The sequence below is a fragment of the Ambystoma mexicanum genome, chromosome 11 (genome assembly GCF_040938575.1).
Source record: "Ambystoma mexicanum isolate Mex_15411 chromosome 11, UKY_AmexF1_1, whole genome shotgun sequence".
NCBI classification, from domain to species: domain Eukaryota; kingdom Metazoa; phylum Chordata; class Amphibia; order Caudata; family Ambystomatidae; genus Ambystoma; species Ambystoma mexicanum.
In genome coordinates this window covers 974,699,029-974,719,024 of record NC_090934.1, presented here as the reverse complement: position 1 = coordinate 974,719,024, position 19,996 = coordinate 974,699,029, and the positions used below count along the sequence as shown (strand labels likewise).

General features: G+C 44.5%; 1 protein-coding gene across 1 annotated transcript in view; it reads right to left on the bottom strand.

Moving 5' to 3' along the window:
- Positions 1-19,996, bottom strand: part of IGHMBP2 (immunoglobulin mu DNA binding protein 2) — a 530,708-nt gene that overhangs the window by 237,990 nt on the left and 272,722 nt on the right. The window contains exon 8 of the mRNA XM_069624129.1: positions 10,010-10,184. Coding sequence (XP_069480230.1) covers positions 10,010-10,184 — 175 coding nt within the window. The remainder of the gene's footprint in view (positions 1-10,009; positions 10,185-19,996) is intronic.

Here is a 19,996-nt window from a genome sequence, read left to right as displayed (position 1 = left end):
CATAAACACATGTGATTCTTACCCGAGTTCCTTTTCCAAACTTCCCTGTCGGGTTCAAGTCAACTCTCACTGCTGTTTGCCTACTATCAGAGTAGTTTACAGCTCTCACGTGTACGCTGTTTACAATTGCAGAATCATGGGCATCTCTTCCCCACTGATGCACTCTCTACCTTTCAGGAGTCTGTCAGCGGTATGTCTTGTACGAAGCCAGGTAAGGATGGATTGCGCCTCTCCTGTCTACAGACCTGCATCCCCTCCGGGTCTCCTGTAACCCCCTTTTCCTGCTTTCGACCTTTGGTACAGCACCACTGCTTCCAGGGATGGCGGTCTGCCTTCTCGGCTGGTTCTGCTTTCCCAGTCTGTTTCTGTGGCATCTCCAACTGCTGGGTCTTCTTGCCCTTAGCGTTGTGCACAGGTTTGCTCATGCAGAACCCTCTGAGGACTCACATGGCCGACCATCGGCATCCTCGGCTCCTCTTCTCCTTAGGTCTGCAACCAGATTTCCGATTTTCCGTGCCGAACGCTCTCCGTGTCTGTTTCTTCTCCGAGCAGGTGCTGTTGCCGAGCTCCGCGATGGGGTCGACGACTTTCCTAGTCCATTGTCTGTTTTTATACAATGTAGCCTGTTCTTGAGGGGCTGGCTGTCAAGTCCCTTGTTACTTCTGACAGGAGGATCGATATGCCTCCTCAGAGCCACCTCGTCTTAATACCTGTGTTGGAAGGAGTCTTTGTGTTTTTTGTGTTCTTCCTCATCTTGGTGTGTTCGAGGACACTTGTTTCTTTTGCATCACAGTAGCATATGGTTCTGCTTTCAACAAAAGTTTGGAATGGAAGGATGGGCTAGAGAATGTGGAGATGTTTTATTTTTTCTGGGCTAACCCCACAATGGTCGTCCTTGTTCCCAAGGGGGTTGGGGGGAGATCCTCCCCATGAGAACCTCCCGCATTACGTTCCTCAACATGAGGACCTCCCGCATTAAATCACCTCGAGGGGGACTATTGGGTAGCGACTTCACCTCCTTAGTCTCGTGAGAAGGGGTTTCCCTGTGGTGAGGATTGATGAGACCTTGTGAAACATCACAGAAGTCCTTAGTTGTTTCTTTACATTCTTGCGAGGTACGCATCTGTGGCCTTCACTGCTTATGAACTTAACGTTTTCCACTTTTGAGTTATTTAAATGTCATTTCTTGCTTGGATAATTTCGGGAAACCTTATACAATCAGGGTGTATAATCTCGGTCTGCCACCAGCGCATATTTTTTTATTGCCAACTAACTCCACATCAGCTCACTTTGCTCTCTCTACAGCTGTGGAAACTTTAATAAATCTTCCAAGTGACCCAACCCTATAAATGGAGTACGATTCTTTTCCATGACAATATCGCCACCCCAGATCGCTACGAACGTAAGCCTCATTAACAGCTTCAGATAACTAAGTACAGCATGGGGCATTGATAAGAGAATATTATCCACAAACAGTGGCACACAAAAAGGACACCAAGACAGATCCTAAAGATTAAAGGTGTCATAACAGAAGCACTGCTAATCACCGGAAGTCAAGGGGGATCCAAAGATTGATATTGAGAAGCTTCTATAAAATAACAAATATCTTTTACATTTCAAAATGTAAGTTTGTGATCATTAGTGTGAGGAGGCCATTTTCCACACTGCCAATTAGCTTTTCTTTTCTACTGCCAGATCAAACTATTATAGGAAATATATGTATACCAATATAATAATATATACCAATCATGCCGATCACTTTTTAGTTGGTAAACACTACTCTGAACCCTTCCTCCGCATCCCCATCTCATTTGTCTCTTGTATTTCAAAGTTCTTCACTACAATATTTTCCATAATTATGGATTTAATCATGTTAGGGAGATGGTTCTTTTTTTGCAAATGTTCCCCTTACTTCATTTAGACCACCACAGAACTACTGCTGGACATATTGGATAATTCTATTGACTTTGAAGGTGAAAAAGGTTATTCAACCTCACTCCTCTAAGAGCATCCATTTTTCTTTTGGGAAACATTATTCACTTTTTTAGGTTACCAGTGGTGATAGACCGCTGCCTTAGCTCCATCATCTGTGTTTTTCCAATGGCACCGCATCCTACATGGTGTCGTTTAGGGCCCCTTTTCTGTGTCATATGAGATATCACCCCCCTTTTTAAGCATTTTTATCTTTTCCTGTGCAGCACAAGCCATTTTCCATTGAGTGCTGTGGGGGCACTTTGTGTACCCTTTCCTTTGCCAGAAGTAAAACGTTTGTTACTTTCAATACATCTCTGAACAGGCTGATGGCTGTGGATACATTCTGACCCCCGCCCCGATTTAAAATAGTGTGCTGCATTTTTGGCAACGATAAGTACTTTTACACAAAGCCCTCTTGGACCCTCGGGGTGGTAGCTACTCCTTAAAGTGCTGAAATTTTGACTTAAAATCATATTCCCAATATTATTTTGGCTTTACACTTGCTGCTTTCTTTGTCCTGAACTCCTTATCAGGAAGGCCTCTCCTAGTGTTACTCACCTCTGAATCTGAAGAACCTTTGTGAGACAGCTAAAAGCCTTTGCAAGTCTCTCACTATATAGGGATTGGACTTCTGAAGCAAACCACACTTTTTTGGTTTGACTTATGTCATCCAAGGCATATGATGTCATCGAAAGGCATATGTAGCATGCGCAGCACCCGTTGGCTTCAGTTCTGTTTTTTCTTACAGTAGAAATACCTGCGCAACCACGGGTTTGACCGTACTCAGCCTTGAAAGAAAGAAAGCTGTAATAACATGGGAAATTCTACTGTGGGTTAGGTTGGGAGGGCGGCGAGGAATACATGGGAGAACATTCAGTTGAAAGAACGTTACCAGAGGTAAGTAACTTGCTCTTCAAATGGATTGTGTCCTCCCAGGTATTCCTCATCTTTGAAAGACTCCCAAAGCAGTGTTTAATTTGGTGGAGGGAGTAGAATTTAGATTTTAATTGTTTTCATGAACCGAGTGCAGGACTGCTTTTCCAAAACACCCATCCTGACCGAGGGAAGATTCCAGGCAATAATGCTTTGTGAACGTGTGAAAAGTAGACCACGTTGCTGCTTCAAAAATGCTTTTTATTGGTACATCCCTTTGCACGGCTGCAGAGGTAGCTATGCTCCTTGTGGAATGAGCCCCTAACCCTCCAGGAGGATCCTTTCCTGCCAACCTGTAACATTCTGAGATAGCCAGAATGATCCATCTGGATAAGGTCTGTTAACTAACAGCCTGACCGAGTTTGTGGCCCGTATAGCCAATGAAACGTTGATCATCAATACAGAGTTTTGACAGTCTAGATATATAAAAGCTTAAAGCTCTGCGAGGGTCCAACCTATGTAACCTCTCCTTCTTGCTAGGATGAGATGGGGGATAGAAAGAAGGTAAAACAATGTTCTGCCCTATGTGAAAATCAGAAATGATTTTGGGTAAAAAATTAAGGTTTAACCCTCAGAACAACCCTATCCGTATGAAATACAGTAAAGGGTGGCTTGGACGAAAGCGCCTGTAACTCACTCACTCTCCGGGCTGATGTTACAGCTACCAGTAGAATGGTTTTAAAGGTTAACAACCTTATAGGACAGTGTAAAGGTTCAAATGGTGAACACATTAGGAATTTTAGAACCAGATTAGGGTCCCAAACTGGAACCTGGAAAGGAGATGGGGGCGGGCGGGGAGGGGACACATTGGTAAGCCTCTTTAGAAATTGTGAAGTATGAACATTCCTCTGACGAGCGCTTAAAGATGGACAGCGCAGCCAAATAGCCTTTAATGGTACCAATCTGGAGCCCCAGATTGACTAAAGATAGTAGAAAGGATAAAACATTTTGTGTTTTACACAGAAAATCATCTACATTATTTTCTCTGCACCAGTCGCAGAATTCATTCCAACGGCAACGATACAAAGACTTTGTTGCAACCCTTCTGGATGGAACCAAAATCTCCATTATGTCATCAGGAAGGTAGCAATCCCTGCATCTCAGCCTGTCAGAAACCAAGCGTGAAGGTTGAGTGTTTTGACCTCTGGATGGAGAATCTGACCGTCTCTCGCGAGATAAGGTCCTCTCTTTGTGGAAGATGCATTGGAGGATAGATGGACATGTCTAAAAGATCCGGGTAGCACCTTCTCCAGGCCCAATCCGGGGCAATTAGGATCATGTGTTTCCCGAACTTTCGTAACCTCCTGATCATGTGAGGAATGACAGGGACTGGAGGAAACGCGTACAGGAGTGGAAATTCCCAGTCCACCACAAACACGTCTCCTAGAGCTCCTCTTGGGGGAGATTCCATGGAGCAGTACAGTTCGCACTTCCGGTTGACACTCGTCACGAACAGATCCACTTGAGGGGTTCCCCAAAGGGTGAAGATCTCTTGAAGGACTTCCTGAGCTAGTTCCCACTCGTGCAAGACTGTGCTCTGCCTGCTCAGAGCATCTGTTGCTGTGTTCTCCTCTCAGGCTAGATGAACTGCTGATAGGGAGATTCCTTCTTAAATTGCCCAGTACCAGAACTGCATTGCCTCTCTGCACAGTGGTAGTGACCCTACACCACCTCTCTTGTTGAGGTAGTACATGGTCACTGTGTTGCCGTCATTATTAGGATATTCTTTCCACGCACAGAGGGCTGAAAGGCCTTCAGCGGTAGTCTGGGCACTTACAGATTTGGTGACCATCTGTAGAATGTCTTGAGCCCTCACCTCGGGTGGCAAGCTCTTTCCCAAAGATGTATCAGCTCAGATGAACTGGAGTTTCTGAGAAGGTGTAATCTGGGACTTCTTGTAATTGAGGTAGAAGCCCAGTCTGTGAAGGGAGTGGCAGGTGACGTTGAGATGATCCAAGACGTGTTCGGGAGAACACGCCCTGATCAGCCAATCGTCCAGGTAAGGGTAGACGTGAATCCCCCATCATCTGAGACTAGCTGCCACCACCGCCATCAGTTTGGTGAAACCCTCGGGCGGAGGTCCACCCAAATGGCAGAACACGAAATTGATAATGAAAACTGCAAACTGCAAACCTCAGGTATTTTCTATGCTTGAGATGGATTGGCACATGAAAATAAGCATCCTGAACGTCCAATGACACCATCCAATCCTGTAGTTGGAGGGCCTGAAGGATACGAGAAAGTGTGACCATCTTGAACTTGTCCTTCGTGAGGAACTTGTTCAAGTATCTCAAGTCCAAGATGGGTCTCAGTCCTCTCTCCTTTTTGGGTATTAGGAAATAAGGGGAATACCAAGCCTTGTTCCTATCCGTTACATGCACCGGTTCTATAGTGCCTTTCTCTAGCAGGGTTAAAATTTCATGCACAAGGAGCAGATTTGGAATCCTCAAACTGGTTCCCGGTGGATTGTCCTGAGGTCTCTAAAAAAGAAAGGCACTAACCATGAGCTTTGGTTTCCAAGGCCCAAGTATCCGAAGTAATGTCTCACCATTCTTCTAGATGCTGAGACAGTCTGCCCCCCACTGGTGAGCTGTGACCTCAGAGAGGTTTTCAGGCAGCTGATGCAGTGGCAGATGATAGATGCCCCTGCTTGAGCTGGCTTTGCACCTCTCCCTCGTCCAACACGAGGAATCTTCTTTGGACCCTTTGACCAGCCATTCCTGTCGCCCTGCCAACCGCGGAGTAGCAGCGAAAAGATCTACCCCTCCAAGGTTGTCGACTGGGTCAAAAAGGCTGAGGTTGCCTAATAGCGGCACCTAAACATTTGGCTACCGCCTTCGAGGTCAGCAACTTCGCAAGACTCTTGTCAGCCTTGTTGCCAAAAATGTGAGACCAGTCAAAGGGCACGTTGAGAAGTCTGGATTGCACATCCGGTGCAAATCCTGTCTTCCTCAACCACACAAATCTGTGCATAACGGTGCTAGTAGCCATGGCTCTGCTGATGCCGTCAGCAGAACCAGACCTGACTGAAGAGACTCACACATGGCTTCTTTGCCGTCTCGAACTATGGCTAAGAATCCGTCCCTTTCATCCCCTTCGGGAATGTGCTCTGCCGTCATGGAAATGCAGTCCCATAGAGTGAACATACATTTTGCAAGGGTACATGTGGAGTTGGCAGATTTGAGTGCCATACGCCGTGCAGAAAATACCTTCCTTGCCCATCCATCTACTCTTTTATCATCCCTATCTGGAGGGATGGTAGGGTAAGCCGATTGCTTAGAGGTTGCAGTAGCTGCCTATACCACTAGACTCTCTGGAGTGGGGTGTTTTGACAGGTAGTGGTGGTCACTACAGGAAGGGCGGTACTTCTTGGTCAAGTTTTTATTTATAGTCAGATTGGTTTCCGGTTTTTGCCAATTCGTCGCCACCCTTTTTGCAGAGCAATGTGAAAAGGTAATATAGGATCTGAATGAATACCCTTATCCAGGATGTCTGTCAGATCATCCTGTTCGAATGGCAATGTAGGCCTACTCCACCCCATATAGTCTACTACCTTAGACATGAGTTGCTGCCCAGCGTCTGGACTCCCAAATTCCAACTCAGGTGAGGTGTAAACCCCACTGGCAGTCTGCAGGTTGTCACAGAGGTCCCTCAACCATGACTCCTCGGATATAAAACTTTCTTGGTACATTTGGATTATCAAATTGGAGGCCAAATGGAGCTTCGTCGTTTTAGGGCTCATTCTCCTCATATGTAGAAGGGACCTAAAATAGTCTTTTCTTGGTAGAGGCACATAGGTCTTCAAAGGTATGAGGGGTTTTATGAACAATGGATTCGACACTGGAGGAGTCGTCAAAACTTTTTTTTTATAGGCGCTGTATGATTTGATGGGGCGCTCAGGGTTGATGGCACAACTGGCAATGATGGCGTTGATGCCGTCGAGAAAGTCGAGAGTTGGCCGGCATCGAAGGTGTCGAAGACCTTGACCTATGCTTGTGCTTTCAGCTTGACGTATCCTTCGATGTTACGTCATCGGATCGAGACCTCGACTGCTCCCGATGAGGATCAGGCCTTCGTTCCGGGCTCAAAGGCGCGTGGGATTTAGGTTGAGCCCTTTCCTTCCTGGCTCCTTTCGAAGCCGCGGTAGGAGCATGGCTTGGAGGCTTTTGTTTTTCAAATATTTTGAGCATCTCTGCTCTGAAGGCCTCCCACTCAGCCGGAGTGGATTTTTTAGTTGGGCAAGATACCCTCTCAGCGGAAGTGCCTGACGAAGTCGAAGAAGGCGTCCTATGGTGCTTCTTCTTAGACTTCTTTGACGAAGAGGAGCGGTGGGAGCCACTCCTCGATCTCAACCGCTTAACCTTCTTCCTCCGAGGAGATTTCCCTCTCGACTTGTCGGTCGAAGGTTTTTTGGTCAGGGTAGAAGATTTGGGGTTTCGACCTACCGTCAATTTCCTCTTTCATTCTTTCAAGGCATTTCCTGTCATCGACTGTCACTTGGAGCAATCCGAGGTGTTATGGTCTACTCCGAGGCACCACAAACATATACAATGAGGAGCAGTCAATGACATGTTCCACCCACAATCAACACCTTTTGAACCCAGTCTTCGGGTTGTCTATGTTGACGAAGATGACATTTTCTCTCGATTTCGCGAAGTAAAGAAGTCGTTACGAAGTGACGAAGCGCGCGCATTTCTCGAAGCGTTCGCATACACCGAAAAACTGAACTGAAGTCAACGGGCACTGCACGTGCTATATATGTCTTCGATGACATCATCCTCGAGACAGAGGCCCTTGAGGGACATCGAGTCGATGTAAAGCACCCTATGCCCCCATTTTATTGCCGAAGCAGCTGAAGCTGGATATCGAATATCAAAGATGAGGAATACATGTGAGGACACAATCCATTCGGAGGGGAAGGACAAGAGAAGTGACAAGATGCTAATTTATCTGTTGTTTAAAATAGAATATCTGAGGTACAAGATCTAAAAACTGATATTGGATCCACAAAATGTTTGTCTGTAATGGCTTGATTTATTATGCCTAGAGCTCAACAGAACTCAGATCACAAAAAGGGTGAATACCTTTTTAACTAAACAACCCAATAGCACGCACCCTCTCCCCATTTTATTTTACTTCTAATGATGCTTTGCTTGCAGTTTGAGTCTTTGATATTTCATGATGACTAAATATGAAACAGAAACAAGAGTTCTATCACAACGCGATTACTGTGGTATGTGTTTTTTTCTGAATGTATTTACGAAATATAAATGAGATGGGTTATCCTGCAGGCATTGCTTTCAAACCTGGAACCAATGCATCCTACTGGAACAAAAAGATGTGATCTTGGGGGAGGGGCTATCACACCTTCTGTATGCGCCTCTATTCTGAAAATATCAGCAGCACTTTTATTTAAACATCACTTTAATATTAAATTGCTTTAAGACTGGAGAAATATATTGCCACATAATGTTCCATATGTGTATGCATAGCTGTCATATGTACCCTTTAAATTGACAAAGCTAATAGTTTTGAGTGTTCTATGATGAAAACTTTTCCTGAGTAAATGCAAACAGATACACTTAGGCAGATGGGGGATATGTTGAGTGGTGGGCAGACAGAGTGGCGAGAGGGTGCAGGAGGGGTGGCTGAATCAATATGAATGTGGAGGAACGTGCAAATGTGGCTGTGTGAATGAATGATTATGAGGATACATGGAGAAGAACTGTGACAAAGGTGCTGGCCTATGTGGAAGAAAAAGGACTAGGACAAAGTAAATGGACTACAACGAAGAAAATGGACTGCGACAAAGGATATGAACTAAGACAACAAAATGTGGCAAAGGAGAAGTACTGTGGGAAAGGAAGACTGTGGCAAAGGATGACGGCTGCGGCAAAGGAGAACGACTGTGGTACAGAAGGTGGACGGTTGCAAAGGAGGACTGTGGCAAATAAGGAGAAATCTGCCTTCCTAAGCTATCGTGCAACAGAGATGACTGACCGATGTTGCTGACTTTCACTACTTAGCTCACCACTCCAAGATCTCCTCCATCCTCATTCTTCTACAACTATCCTCTACATTCAAAACAATAGACTACCCTTGGCACCTCTCCTCCTACTCCTCCACTCCCAGTAAGTGTCCCTCGAGGCTAACTGAAGGTTCTACACCTCCACCCTAAATGTATATGCCGTAGAGTGATCACAAGTGCTTCCACTTCACACATCAACAGCCGCTGCCATCAGGATCCACCTTAATATTGGAATGATCGGCCACCTCCTCACCTGTTGCTCTACCAACATTCTGATACTCTCCTCAGTCCTTACCCTTCTGGACTACTGTTCAAGTCTCCTCCTGGAAGTCCTATACAATCTAACCTGCTCCTCTCTCTCCACTACCTCCATGCCAGCTGGATAACCATGCGAAACCAATCACTCTACAAACTCCTCAAGTTCAAATCTAGCCATGGTATTGCTTCCCACTACCCATCATCCTCTATATCTTGGTACTCTTCTAGTCAGTCTTTGTGGTCTGCAACTGTCGTTGATCTCTATGTCCCTTGATAGCCCTGTGCACCATTTCCCCCCTATTCCACCTCCCTTCTTCACCCCCATCACTGAACTCTCTTCCCCAATATTAAGAACACCACCAACACCCACCCATTAAAATTAGTACTTAAGCTACACCTTGAAGAGCACCAACCCTCTAGCTAAACACTCAACCTCTAAATCTCCCTCACTTCCACTTCTGTACTTTCTGCCACCCACCACTTTCACCCCCTCCACATGCAAGTAGATGGATGTATTACTTTATATTTGTCTGCACCATCTCCCCTCACCACCAGATAATTTGTGAACTATCCACAAATCTCATTGCATTCCAACGAGAACCAGGTAGTATAAGAAAAATGTTTATAGATGTTACACTTACAGCTCACAGTGCAACCACCCCAATTGATATATGATATGATATGATATGGAATTTATAACGCGCCTATACACATTGTGTTTAGTACTTATGTAGCATGAATTCAACCGTTTGTAGAAAGTGAGAGTTTATTACACATTTGATGAAAGCTTGAGAAACAGAAATGTACATGTCTTACTTGTGAGAAATGATTGTGGGTGGCAGCTGTTTGTGATCACCTGCCAGAATACACCTTTTTCCTTTCAGTAGAGGGATCCAGCAGTTTGCTTCCAATGCCTGAGCACACTCATCAATCACAACAAGATCAAAGTGATTTTCAGGAAGTAGCTTCAGAGGACCATCATTTGAGGCACCTAAAATGTGGATTGCACCAGAAATCTCTTTCAATATGCTGCTATCATCCAAGTGTCTAATCAGTAGTGAAAAAACAATCAAAACAATCCAATTTTAGTCACAATTTCAAACACTGTAAACTGTCTAGATGATAACTGATATGGGGACCAAGTACACATACAATAAATAAAAGCAGAGTACAGGACAGTCTCTTTCTATATTGGCAGTGTCCAAAGTCCCATTTGGGATGATGGGTGATGGGACTGGGTGGCCCTGGGGGCTGGGTGCCACTACACACTCTGTGATCAAGAACCCAGTGGAATTGCATGGAGGGTTCCCCGGGCTTCCCAGTCCATTACCAGCCTCTGGATAGCAAAGATCAGAATCAAAAAGACCCCAACTCTGCTAGCCCCGAACCCTCCCCAACATATAATGACCCTACGTCATAATTGCATTGCATAATAGGGAAGAGGAAAGAGGAAGTTGACACCTGGGAAAGGGTAACCTATATTTCTTAAGAGGCCCGCAGGAGAAATAGCATTAGATTTACCAGCTTGAAGCAAACCTGTAGCAATGGGAGAGTGGAGGAGGGGGTGACTGGGACTGCATAGAGAAAGACCTTATTTTGTAAAGACCACCCTAGCAGTCCAGGAAAATGTAAGACATGCTTTCTTAAACCTGCGCCCCTGTAAATACATGTCGCTATGTGATAAACTACAGAAGGTTCTGATAGTGAGAAAAGTACTTTTGGTCATCAATGCAGCTCTCAGCCTCTGTTTCCCGGTCCACCAGTCCAGGATCCTGAAAACTAAATAGCCAAAAGAACGGTGACTGTTTTAAACAAAGATTGTCAGGATGCAATGCTTCCCAGAACAGTGACTCCTCACAAGAGTTTGTTCCAGGTCCACCAGTCCAGGATCCTGAAAACTAAATAGCCAAAAGAATGGTGCTGGTTTCAACAAAGACTGTCAGGATGCAATGCTTCCCAGAACAGGGAGTCCTCACAAGAGTTTGTGAACTACAGAGTAAGGAAGCCGGAAACGAGTGCCGATCTGTGAATGCTTACCTTAGAAGGAAAGAGAAGGATTGCAACAAAGATACAGATATAGAAAATCTGAGCAACTTAAATCAAGACAGCAGTCCCTCGCTTTGAAACCATGGATAGCAGGGTCATTTTTCTGGATGCTCGAACACAGTAATCAGATGAGGGTTTCGTAGTCCAGGAGCATTACAGCCAATCACCAGGTTTGCACAACAGCTGAAAAGCATCAGTCAGTCACAAGGTCATCGATTCATCATGCTGGGGCACAAAAGGCACTTTGGTTTGGAAAGTGTAGGGTATTTAGGAAACCAAGACAGGGTGAGGTGCAGAGTGCACGGCAGCGTGGCTAAAGTTATAGAGGGTTACACAAGAGGCTGTGAGAGGCGCAGAGGAGGTGATGAAGGATAAGGCTCTGTAAGGAAAGTGAACAGTGAAGGTGGGGGAAGGCAATGAAGCCAGCAGGAGAAAAGAACAACCAACTTTAAGAAGGTGAACACGAGGTGGAGACAACAACTAAGCAGGTTAAGAGGAGCACAAAATAAGTAGTAGGGTTGTAGCTAGCACCCTAGAAAGGAGGATAGGAGCCGAGTGTAGTGTGTTCTCAAATAAGAGGAGAATGAGACCAGTTTGGAGAAGGGGAAGAGGGAAAGAGGAAAAGGAAGACAAGGCAGGCTAGATGGTTAGGAGGTGCCTAAGTCAAAGGACAGAAGCTTGCCAGAGTGGTTGCAAACTAATTGCTAGGAGATACTACTGCAGGGTCTTGACCAGTATCAACAAGGCTAGAATTGATTTCCAGGCCCACCGGGATCTTGATATGATATGATATGATATGGTATTTGTAACGCGCCTATACACAGGTGTTTCAAGGCGCGACAAGGCAGGGAGGGGAGGGACAAGGGGAGACAGACAACGATCCTACTAGGCCAGGTGTCATTCAGATCGCGCAAGTGCAGGGGTGGGGGAGGGGGAAAAGGGGAAGGGGAGGGGGGGGAAGTGCAGTACAAGGTAAGTGGTGTAAAGTAATAAATAAATAAATAGGGCCAGCTGGTGGCAAGTGCGAGGTAAGTGCAGAGCAAGTGCTGGGGAAGGGGGGGGCTGTAGGGATACAGAGACAGTCCCGCAGTGCAAAGGGGTTCCAGGGCATCAGTGCAAGTGGAGAGTGGCTGGGCCCAGGACCGAGGCCGTTTAGAGTGGTCCAGTTGCAGGATCAGTGCAGTTTCAGTGAACAATTAATTAGCTGTTCAGCAGGGGAGAGGGAGAGAGAAAGCAGAAGCAAAGAGGAAGGTTTTGAGGTGCTTCCGGAACCGGAGATGGTTCTCCTCAAGTTTCAGGGAGGCAGGAAGGCTGTTCCAGAGGGAGGCCCCTGCCGCGGAGAGAGATCTACCCCCAGCTCGATGCTTCGAGAAGCGGCTAACCCTGAGGGAATTGGAGGCGGATGAGCGAAGGGCTCGGGAAGGAAGATATTTGGGAAGAGAGAGTTGAAGGTATTTAGGACCCAGGCCCCAGAAGGCCTTGTGGACAATGCAGAGGGTTTTGAACTTTATCCTCGCAGCCACTGGGAGCCAGTGTAGAGATTTCAGTCCTGGAGAGATACGGTCCCTGGGCTTGAGGCCAAGGACAAGTCTCGCAGTTCTGTTCTGGATGAGTTGCAGAGGGCGGAGAGTGGAGGCAGGCAGGTTAAGATAGAGGCTGTTACAGTAGTCCAGCTTCGAGAGAACCAGGGCTCGGGAGACAGTGAGCTTCTGGGGGAAGGAGAGGAAGGGAAGAATACCTCTGAGGAGGTGCAGCTGGTAGTGTGACCTCTTGGCGACGTCAGAAATATGAGGAGAGAAGGAGAGTGTGGAGTCGAAGATGACCCCTTGACAAAGATCCACTGGCATCTAATGGCTGGCTACATAACAGATGACTCAGAGCTTCAAGGGAATTGGTGCCAATTACACACCACGAAGAGAAAGACTTTCTGACAAGTGGCATGAAAAATCTAGCAATCAAACATAAGAGTCAAGAAAGAAACGTTGGGGCATTTAAAAACCCAAAACAGTCTCAGCAGCGCTTTGATTGCCAGTTGGTAGAGCCAAAGGGACACGAGACTCACTAAGAGAGAACGCATCACACCAGCACTGAGAACCATAGACTGGCTACCCGTCAAAAAAAGGATTTACTTCAAAACTTTGCATAACCCACCTTTACCAAAGTGAAATCACACAGCAAACTGCACACTCCCTCTGACATCCCACTCAGTCATAACACACAAAATCTCTAACACTTCACCACAGACACACAAAACAATCCTAGAGAGACTCAAACACCAAAACACCACCAAGCCCATGTCATCTGGAACCGAACCCAACATACAGTGACCAGTTTTTCCATCAGCACAACAAAAGCTCTCTTGCGCTCTCCCTCTCAATCCCACTAAGTAACCGTCTCCTAACCCTACTTTGTTTTCAGATTTGCCTAAGAGCATGGACACCATGAAAATGGCAGGGGTGTGTGGTATAAATCTCATCTCAATAACATATCAGGGAAGGACTAATGCACTACAGTCTTCAAGAAATACTGATTTGTTCTTTTAAGTAAAAAATAAAAAATAAAATAATGTTTGTTCAGTGCACGGACTCCATACAAGTTATCCATAAAACAAAATATATACTTTAATCAAAATGCACTAAACATCTACCATTCCAAGTGAACGGATGATAGCACAGGGGCAGCGTGCTGGTCTTGGAAGCAAGATCACGCAGAGCAACAGAGGTTGGAATCCTGGAGCAGTGCTTAGAAGCGCATCATAAAAAAAAAATGAAATAAATAAAATGTACACATTGATCATTCAGATAAGCACAGTTCATATACAAAACAAGTGCCATTCCTAACACTCAGAATTAAATACATGTTATATCTCAATAAAGTGCCATTGTGCAATTGTTTACTAAGTATACATTCTGTACTATATTTAAAACATCAACAGGCATCAATATCAAAATATCTTATTGTCTCCAATTTAAATGTATTTCTGTTATGTAATCATCTGACTCAGATAAAAAGAGAACCTAAAAACATAATATGCAAATAATATTAACCAATTACCATGAAAAAAGTTATATTGCATAACATATTAAAATGATTACACAAGCTTAAAAAACATTGTTCTTCTAGACTAACAAGTATATACATTTTAAATCCCAAAAGTGACAGAAATCTAGTCATTTTACAAAAAACGAAAAGGTGAAAAGCTTGGCATTGCGTTCAGTGTCACCTTGTGAAGGGGACATGCAAAAACTACAAAGATGACATTATTGAGGTGAAAATGGTAGACTTAAATAGACAAAATAAATGTGCTGATAACTCGCCATAATTGTTGCTACAATCACTGGAAACATTTGAAAGGATTGCAGAACCACCCCGCTACCAAAGAATGGTGCAACAACCGTCAACATTTCTTCAAGGCCACAATTTCAGTTACACTGACTTATACTGGTATTCAGATCAATACAATTATGTCTCCCTTGGCTACTGCAGCTTTGCAAACTAATGTGGGCATGAACCATGCCGACTTCACCCAGGGGTTTGTGTCCTACAAGATTACGGTTGAAAAAACCATAAATAATATTAAGCGATGGAATATTACCATTTTCGCAGAGGATCTATGCCCCTCTAGCATATTGAAGAAGTGGGCTATGGATTTGGTGCTTTTTCTTTGTTGACAATTGTACTAAAAGCACTTAAACAGGCATGTATCATTCAAGATCATATGTCACTGTACTTGTACTACAGATCAATAATCAATTGTCATGAATCCTGCAGAGTCCTCACCAAGACCATACCTAAAGTCTCCTTCCAACTGTCCAGAGGAAGGCAGCCGCTACCTGATCTTGACCCTGTGGGTGGTATTAGCCAGGAGGATCACCTGGGAGGAGAAGGGCCCCAGGGGAATAGAAGGACTCATTTGGGAGAGAGACTGTATTTGTCTTCCAAAGAGGAAAACATGTCCGTGATGCCAGAATATGTAATGGCTCGTTGTCGGAATAAGGTTTCCTTTCCAAAAGCTACTTATCTTGAAGTTGGTGAAAACTGTCTCAATCATGTATCAGGAGCGAGAACCACTTCATAAAGTAGACCATATTTATGGTGATAAAAACGTTTGTAGTCAACAGCGGAAGGTCAAATACAAATCTCAGAACATTAACATCTTAAGTTCTGATAAACATACATCTCCTCTCAATCAGAATCACTCATTGTAACCTTCTGAAACTCCTTTGGAAGATGTAATTAAGCATAGAAATGAAGTTGGCAAATTTGGAAACATTCGAAGTAAAATAGGTTATTGCAACATTGGGGACTTCAAGTCCCACAATGCCCAAAGTACTGGGTTGAGGAAGAGGGTTGCAGATGCACTGGACTGCAAGATGCAGCCCAGTGATGTTAATGATCCACACCTGAGAGGGAATGGGCAGTATAAAAGGCCCCCTCAGTTGCAGGCCATTAGGAGAAGTAGCAGGAGGTGGAGTGATTGTCGTGACGCCACGTTGCAGTGGCAACAGCAGTTGAAGGAGAAAGAGATGCCTGGACCACCGCTAATTGCAGAACGAATGCCGGCTCTGAGTTGGTCTTTACCTTTGAAGACCTTGTGTGTAGAGGCTGCACAGCGGGAAGCGTTGTTTTGGATGGCTTTCCCCCTCTGGGCCGTGAATGCAGAGGTAGCGTGGCAGAAAGCGTTAACTTGAAAAGCTTTCCCCAGTATAAGTTGGGCTCTGGTAGCAGGCGAGCACCGGAGTGTTCGTGGAGCTGGGAACGCTCCTCTCCTGACCGGCGTGGAGCAGGCTGCCATGTAGAAGGAAGCAGAGGTCACAGTGGTGGCAGAGCGAGCAGATGCATATTCAGCAACCAGTGAGTTTGCGGATACCATGTAACCTCGGAAACGCTCTGTAATCGCCCGCTGGCCATTAGTGATAATTATGAATAAGGAACTGATGTACAGAAGTTAAAGTGCCAGACTGATAATGACTTTGAATGCCGAGTTGATACAAAGAAGCTAAAGTGGCAGACTAAGCATCTTGGGAACAAACAAGACAGGTTTAATTATACTTGGAACAATCGAAGCAATCGCCAAAGACAAAAGAGGACAATATTAGGAGAAGTGAACAAGAACCAATATTGCCAAAGCCAAGAGAGGGCAATACTAGATAGAACCAGTTGCCAAAAACCATCATTGCCAAAGTCATAGAAGGCAAATCAGAAACAAGCTGAGTATAACCTGTGTTGCCAAAGAAAGAAAGAGGCAAGAGTTGTAAAAGAACTAAACCAGCATTGTCTAAGCCAAAACGAAGCAAGTGTAATAAGAAGCCATGATCATCAATTCACTGATGTAGGATTGGAAAAACAAGAGTGGCAGGAGATCAGTCCTCCTAGTAGAGAGTATACAGGAGGAGAGGAGCATACCCTCTAATGCATGGGGCAATCACAAGTCTGGGACAAACAGCGCCAATGTGTTTCATGTCTTCCCAGAAGAAGTAATTAATACTGATGTTGTTCAAAGTCAAAAGATGTTGCTAAATCGCTTGTTGAATCTGAACACAGAAGTACTTGTAGTAGTAGTAGTAGTAGTAGTAGTAGTAGTAGAAGCTTTTTGAGTCCTTGCAGGTGAGTATACCAGGTCAGGGACTTTGTAGAAGTAGTCCTGGCAGGTGAGTGGATCAGGGAAAAGTCATTTAAGTACTGTGTGGTGGTTAAAGACTGAAGAGGAAGAGGTGGCAAAGCCGCTAAAGAATATTGTGAACTGTTGTGGAATCATCCTGGCAAACCATTGTTTCTGATGCAAGCATATTGTGAACTGTTGTGGAAGCATCCTGACAAAAGCATTTTTGTTGATACATATGAATTGTGGAAGTATTCTGGTTTTCTAGGAAGGAGCTGTGTTGAACTCTGTATTACAAGTGGAGAGATGAAGACTTGTGAAATATTTTGAACTGTTGGTCAAAGTCAAATTGAGAGACTTTTTCGGAGACAGAAGAACCTTATTCATTAGAACTTGGTTGCAAGACGGAACTTTTCTATTTTGAACTGTTGATTGAAAATCCTGCTTGAATCTGGGGAAGGGGATTCCACCCAGGTTATAAGGAGAAACAGTAATTAGTTTTATATGGAACATAACTGTTATGTCTGTCATATTTGAACGGCCATACATTACGCTGTTAAGTTTGTTGTATGCACATGTGTGAGGGACAGATTCCGTTTGTTAGAGTGTTTCCATTTGTTTATCTTTATAGGCAGGGAAATCCTCATCAAGGGAGGATAGTGAGGCTTTTATCTAACCCAATTTTGAGTTAATAAAATGCCTTATTATGAAAAACCTCTACAGAGTTGTCCGCCTTACATTTCTGACCCCTCACACAATGCACCAACTCTTCTTAAGTTACTCAATAAGATGGCTAAAATCCAGCATGAATCCTTTGTTGAGGATCATCACCTCATGTGAAATTGTCTGGGCATGGAAACTAGCTGCTCGATGAGAAGGACTACTTGTCCCAACCACTTGACAGAGATGGTTTGGGCATGCTGGTGCTCCTTGATCTGTCCGTTATCTTTGATAAATCCGACCTTCCGACTACTCATGTAGTAAAGATGCTCTAGCATTAAGGGGGGAGGGACATTTGAATGTAATGTCTCCTTTAGGGATTGCAGAGTCCCCCATGATCTTTTCTGTGCCTTCTCTTCTTTAACGTATATGTTAAAATTTCACATAAACTACTCTTTTAATGTGGGGCCATGTTTCATAACTAAGAAGATGATATTCACCTTGTATTTGAGCTTCAAGGTAGACCAGAGGATAACTTTGCAAGAGATGAAACATGTTCCGTCTCATTAAACACTGGATGCACAACACATGGCTTAGCCTTTTTCCAACTGTTTACTTAATGGCATTTGAAAGGAAAACATGTAGACGGTTTTGTGTTACATGCCAGGATTATGCATTATATTGTTCTGTCTGTAAGGTAGATGGGCAATCATTGTTTCAAAGATAACCACATCAGGAAAAACAAAAATGAATTAGATTTATTTCTCTAAATATAGGCGGGCTTGTGATTGAATTAAAATTCCTGGCCACGCAGCCAAAGAAAGATGATCATATAAAGTTTGGTTATTTGGTAATACGTTGGCAACCCAAAGGTATCCAAGCGCAAGAACCAACATAGTCAGAAAAGGTAGGACCAAATACAATAATTCTTAATTTTCTACCTGAATACATAAATGTGATGTTTTGAAGCTCCTCCAGTAATGCATTCTATTTTCTGGCAGCTAATAAATTAAAGGACCATCAAAAACTTAGTTTAATCTTCATTTAGCTCCAGTAAAGGTTCCCTCATCCAGTTCGCCACCTGGCTGGAATTCATTCTCTCATGGGTCATATTTGCCTCATTGTCATTCTATAAGTAAATGGTAATCTGGGTGTCATCTGTCTAGTTCGGTCAATTGAAACTGGCACCCAGTTCAACAATGGTAGATTTGAAACAACTAAAGATTGTTAAATAGTCTTCATTTTACCAGTGGGGTTCTGCATTGTTTCATCAAAGTGAATTTCTTTTTTGTAATTAAAAAAAAAAAAAAAATTTTTTTCGTTTTTTTCAAATAATTGGAAGGTTCTCCCTTTGGACCCTCTTACACACCCTCCCACCCACCCCTCCTGTTCCCATCCCTCACTCATACATTTTACCCCCAAATATACATGTAAATGCAACTAAGTAAATTACTAGAAAGTAATTCACTTCGATAACGGAACACAACCAGTATGCTTATTTTCATTGAAGGGGTAGAGTGGCCTGAAAATGACAATTAAGAGCTGTGAGAAACCCGAGGGTATCCTCACACCTACTCCCCTTGGATCCTCTTCCTAGGTGGCCAGGGAAAGGCCATTCCTTTTGGATCCTGACCCTGCGGGTGGAGATGTGAGGGAGGATCACCTCAGTGGTGGGTCCTCAGGGATTGGGGAGAGGATTTTCGTAGACGAGACATGGTATCCCCATTTTCTGGTGAGAACCAACTTTACCCTCCCCCTGCCTTTATAGGTTGTTGTAAACTATTTCCCCTCATTCATACCATTGTAGTACTGCGACGAGGAAGAGGCGACTAAGAGTAGTGAAAATAAACCTGTCATTTCACCACTCTGGTACTGAGAAGGACTGTTGTGAGGGTCAGGCATGTCCCAATAACCATGGTCAATCAAGTGAAACTAAGTGCTCACACCTGCAACCTGTTAAAGGGTTGCAGGCGTATAAAAGGAGACAGAAGCAGCAGAGCAGGGAGGCAGCTGTGCCATAAAGAGCAGCCATCCGAGGTGGAGCAGGCAATATATGGGCCGGTGAAAAGTACGCCAAGAGAAGTGAAGCCAGGAAGACACTGAGGCCATTGTGGGCCACGATAGGGTCTGGAACTGAGTGAAGCCCATTGCCATGTGTTCCCTGTTGGTATTGGGGAACACAGAGACGCTGCCAACCGCTGCAGGAAACGCGGGAGAGAGCAAGCGCTGCTCGCCGGAGCACCATGGGAGTGAGAGAGGATCGGGCGAGAACCCAAGAGAGACACTGGAACACCCGAAGGAGCGGCCGTAACACCTGTGAGTGACAGGGAAGGTTCACTCAGGCCAGGGCATTCCAGGGGCATGGTTTGGGTGACGGTGAATGCCGAACGAGCAAGATTACATGATAAAGGGGTATGTAGACCAGAAAGGTGAACTATTGAATACCAAACAAATTGCCAAGCACGTAATGAGTTCGAAGACTGATAAATGGGTTA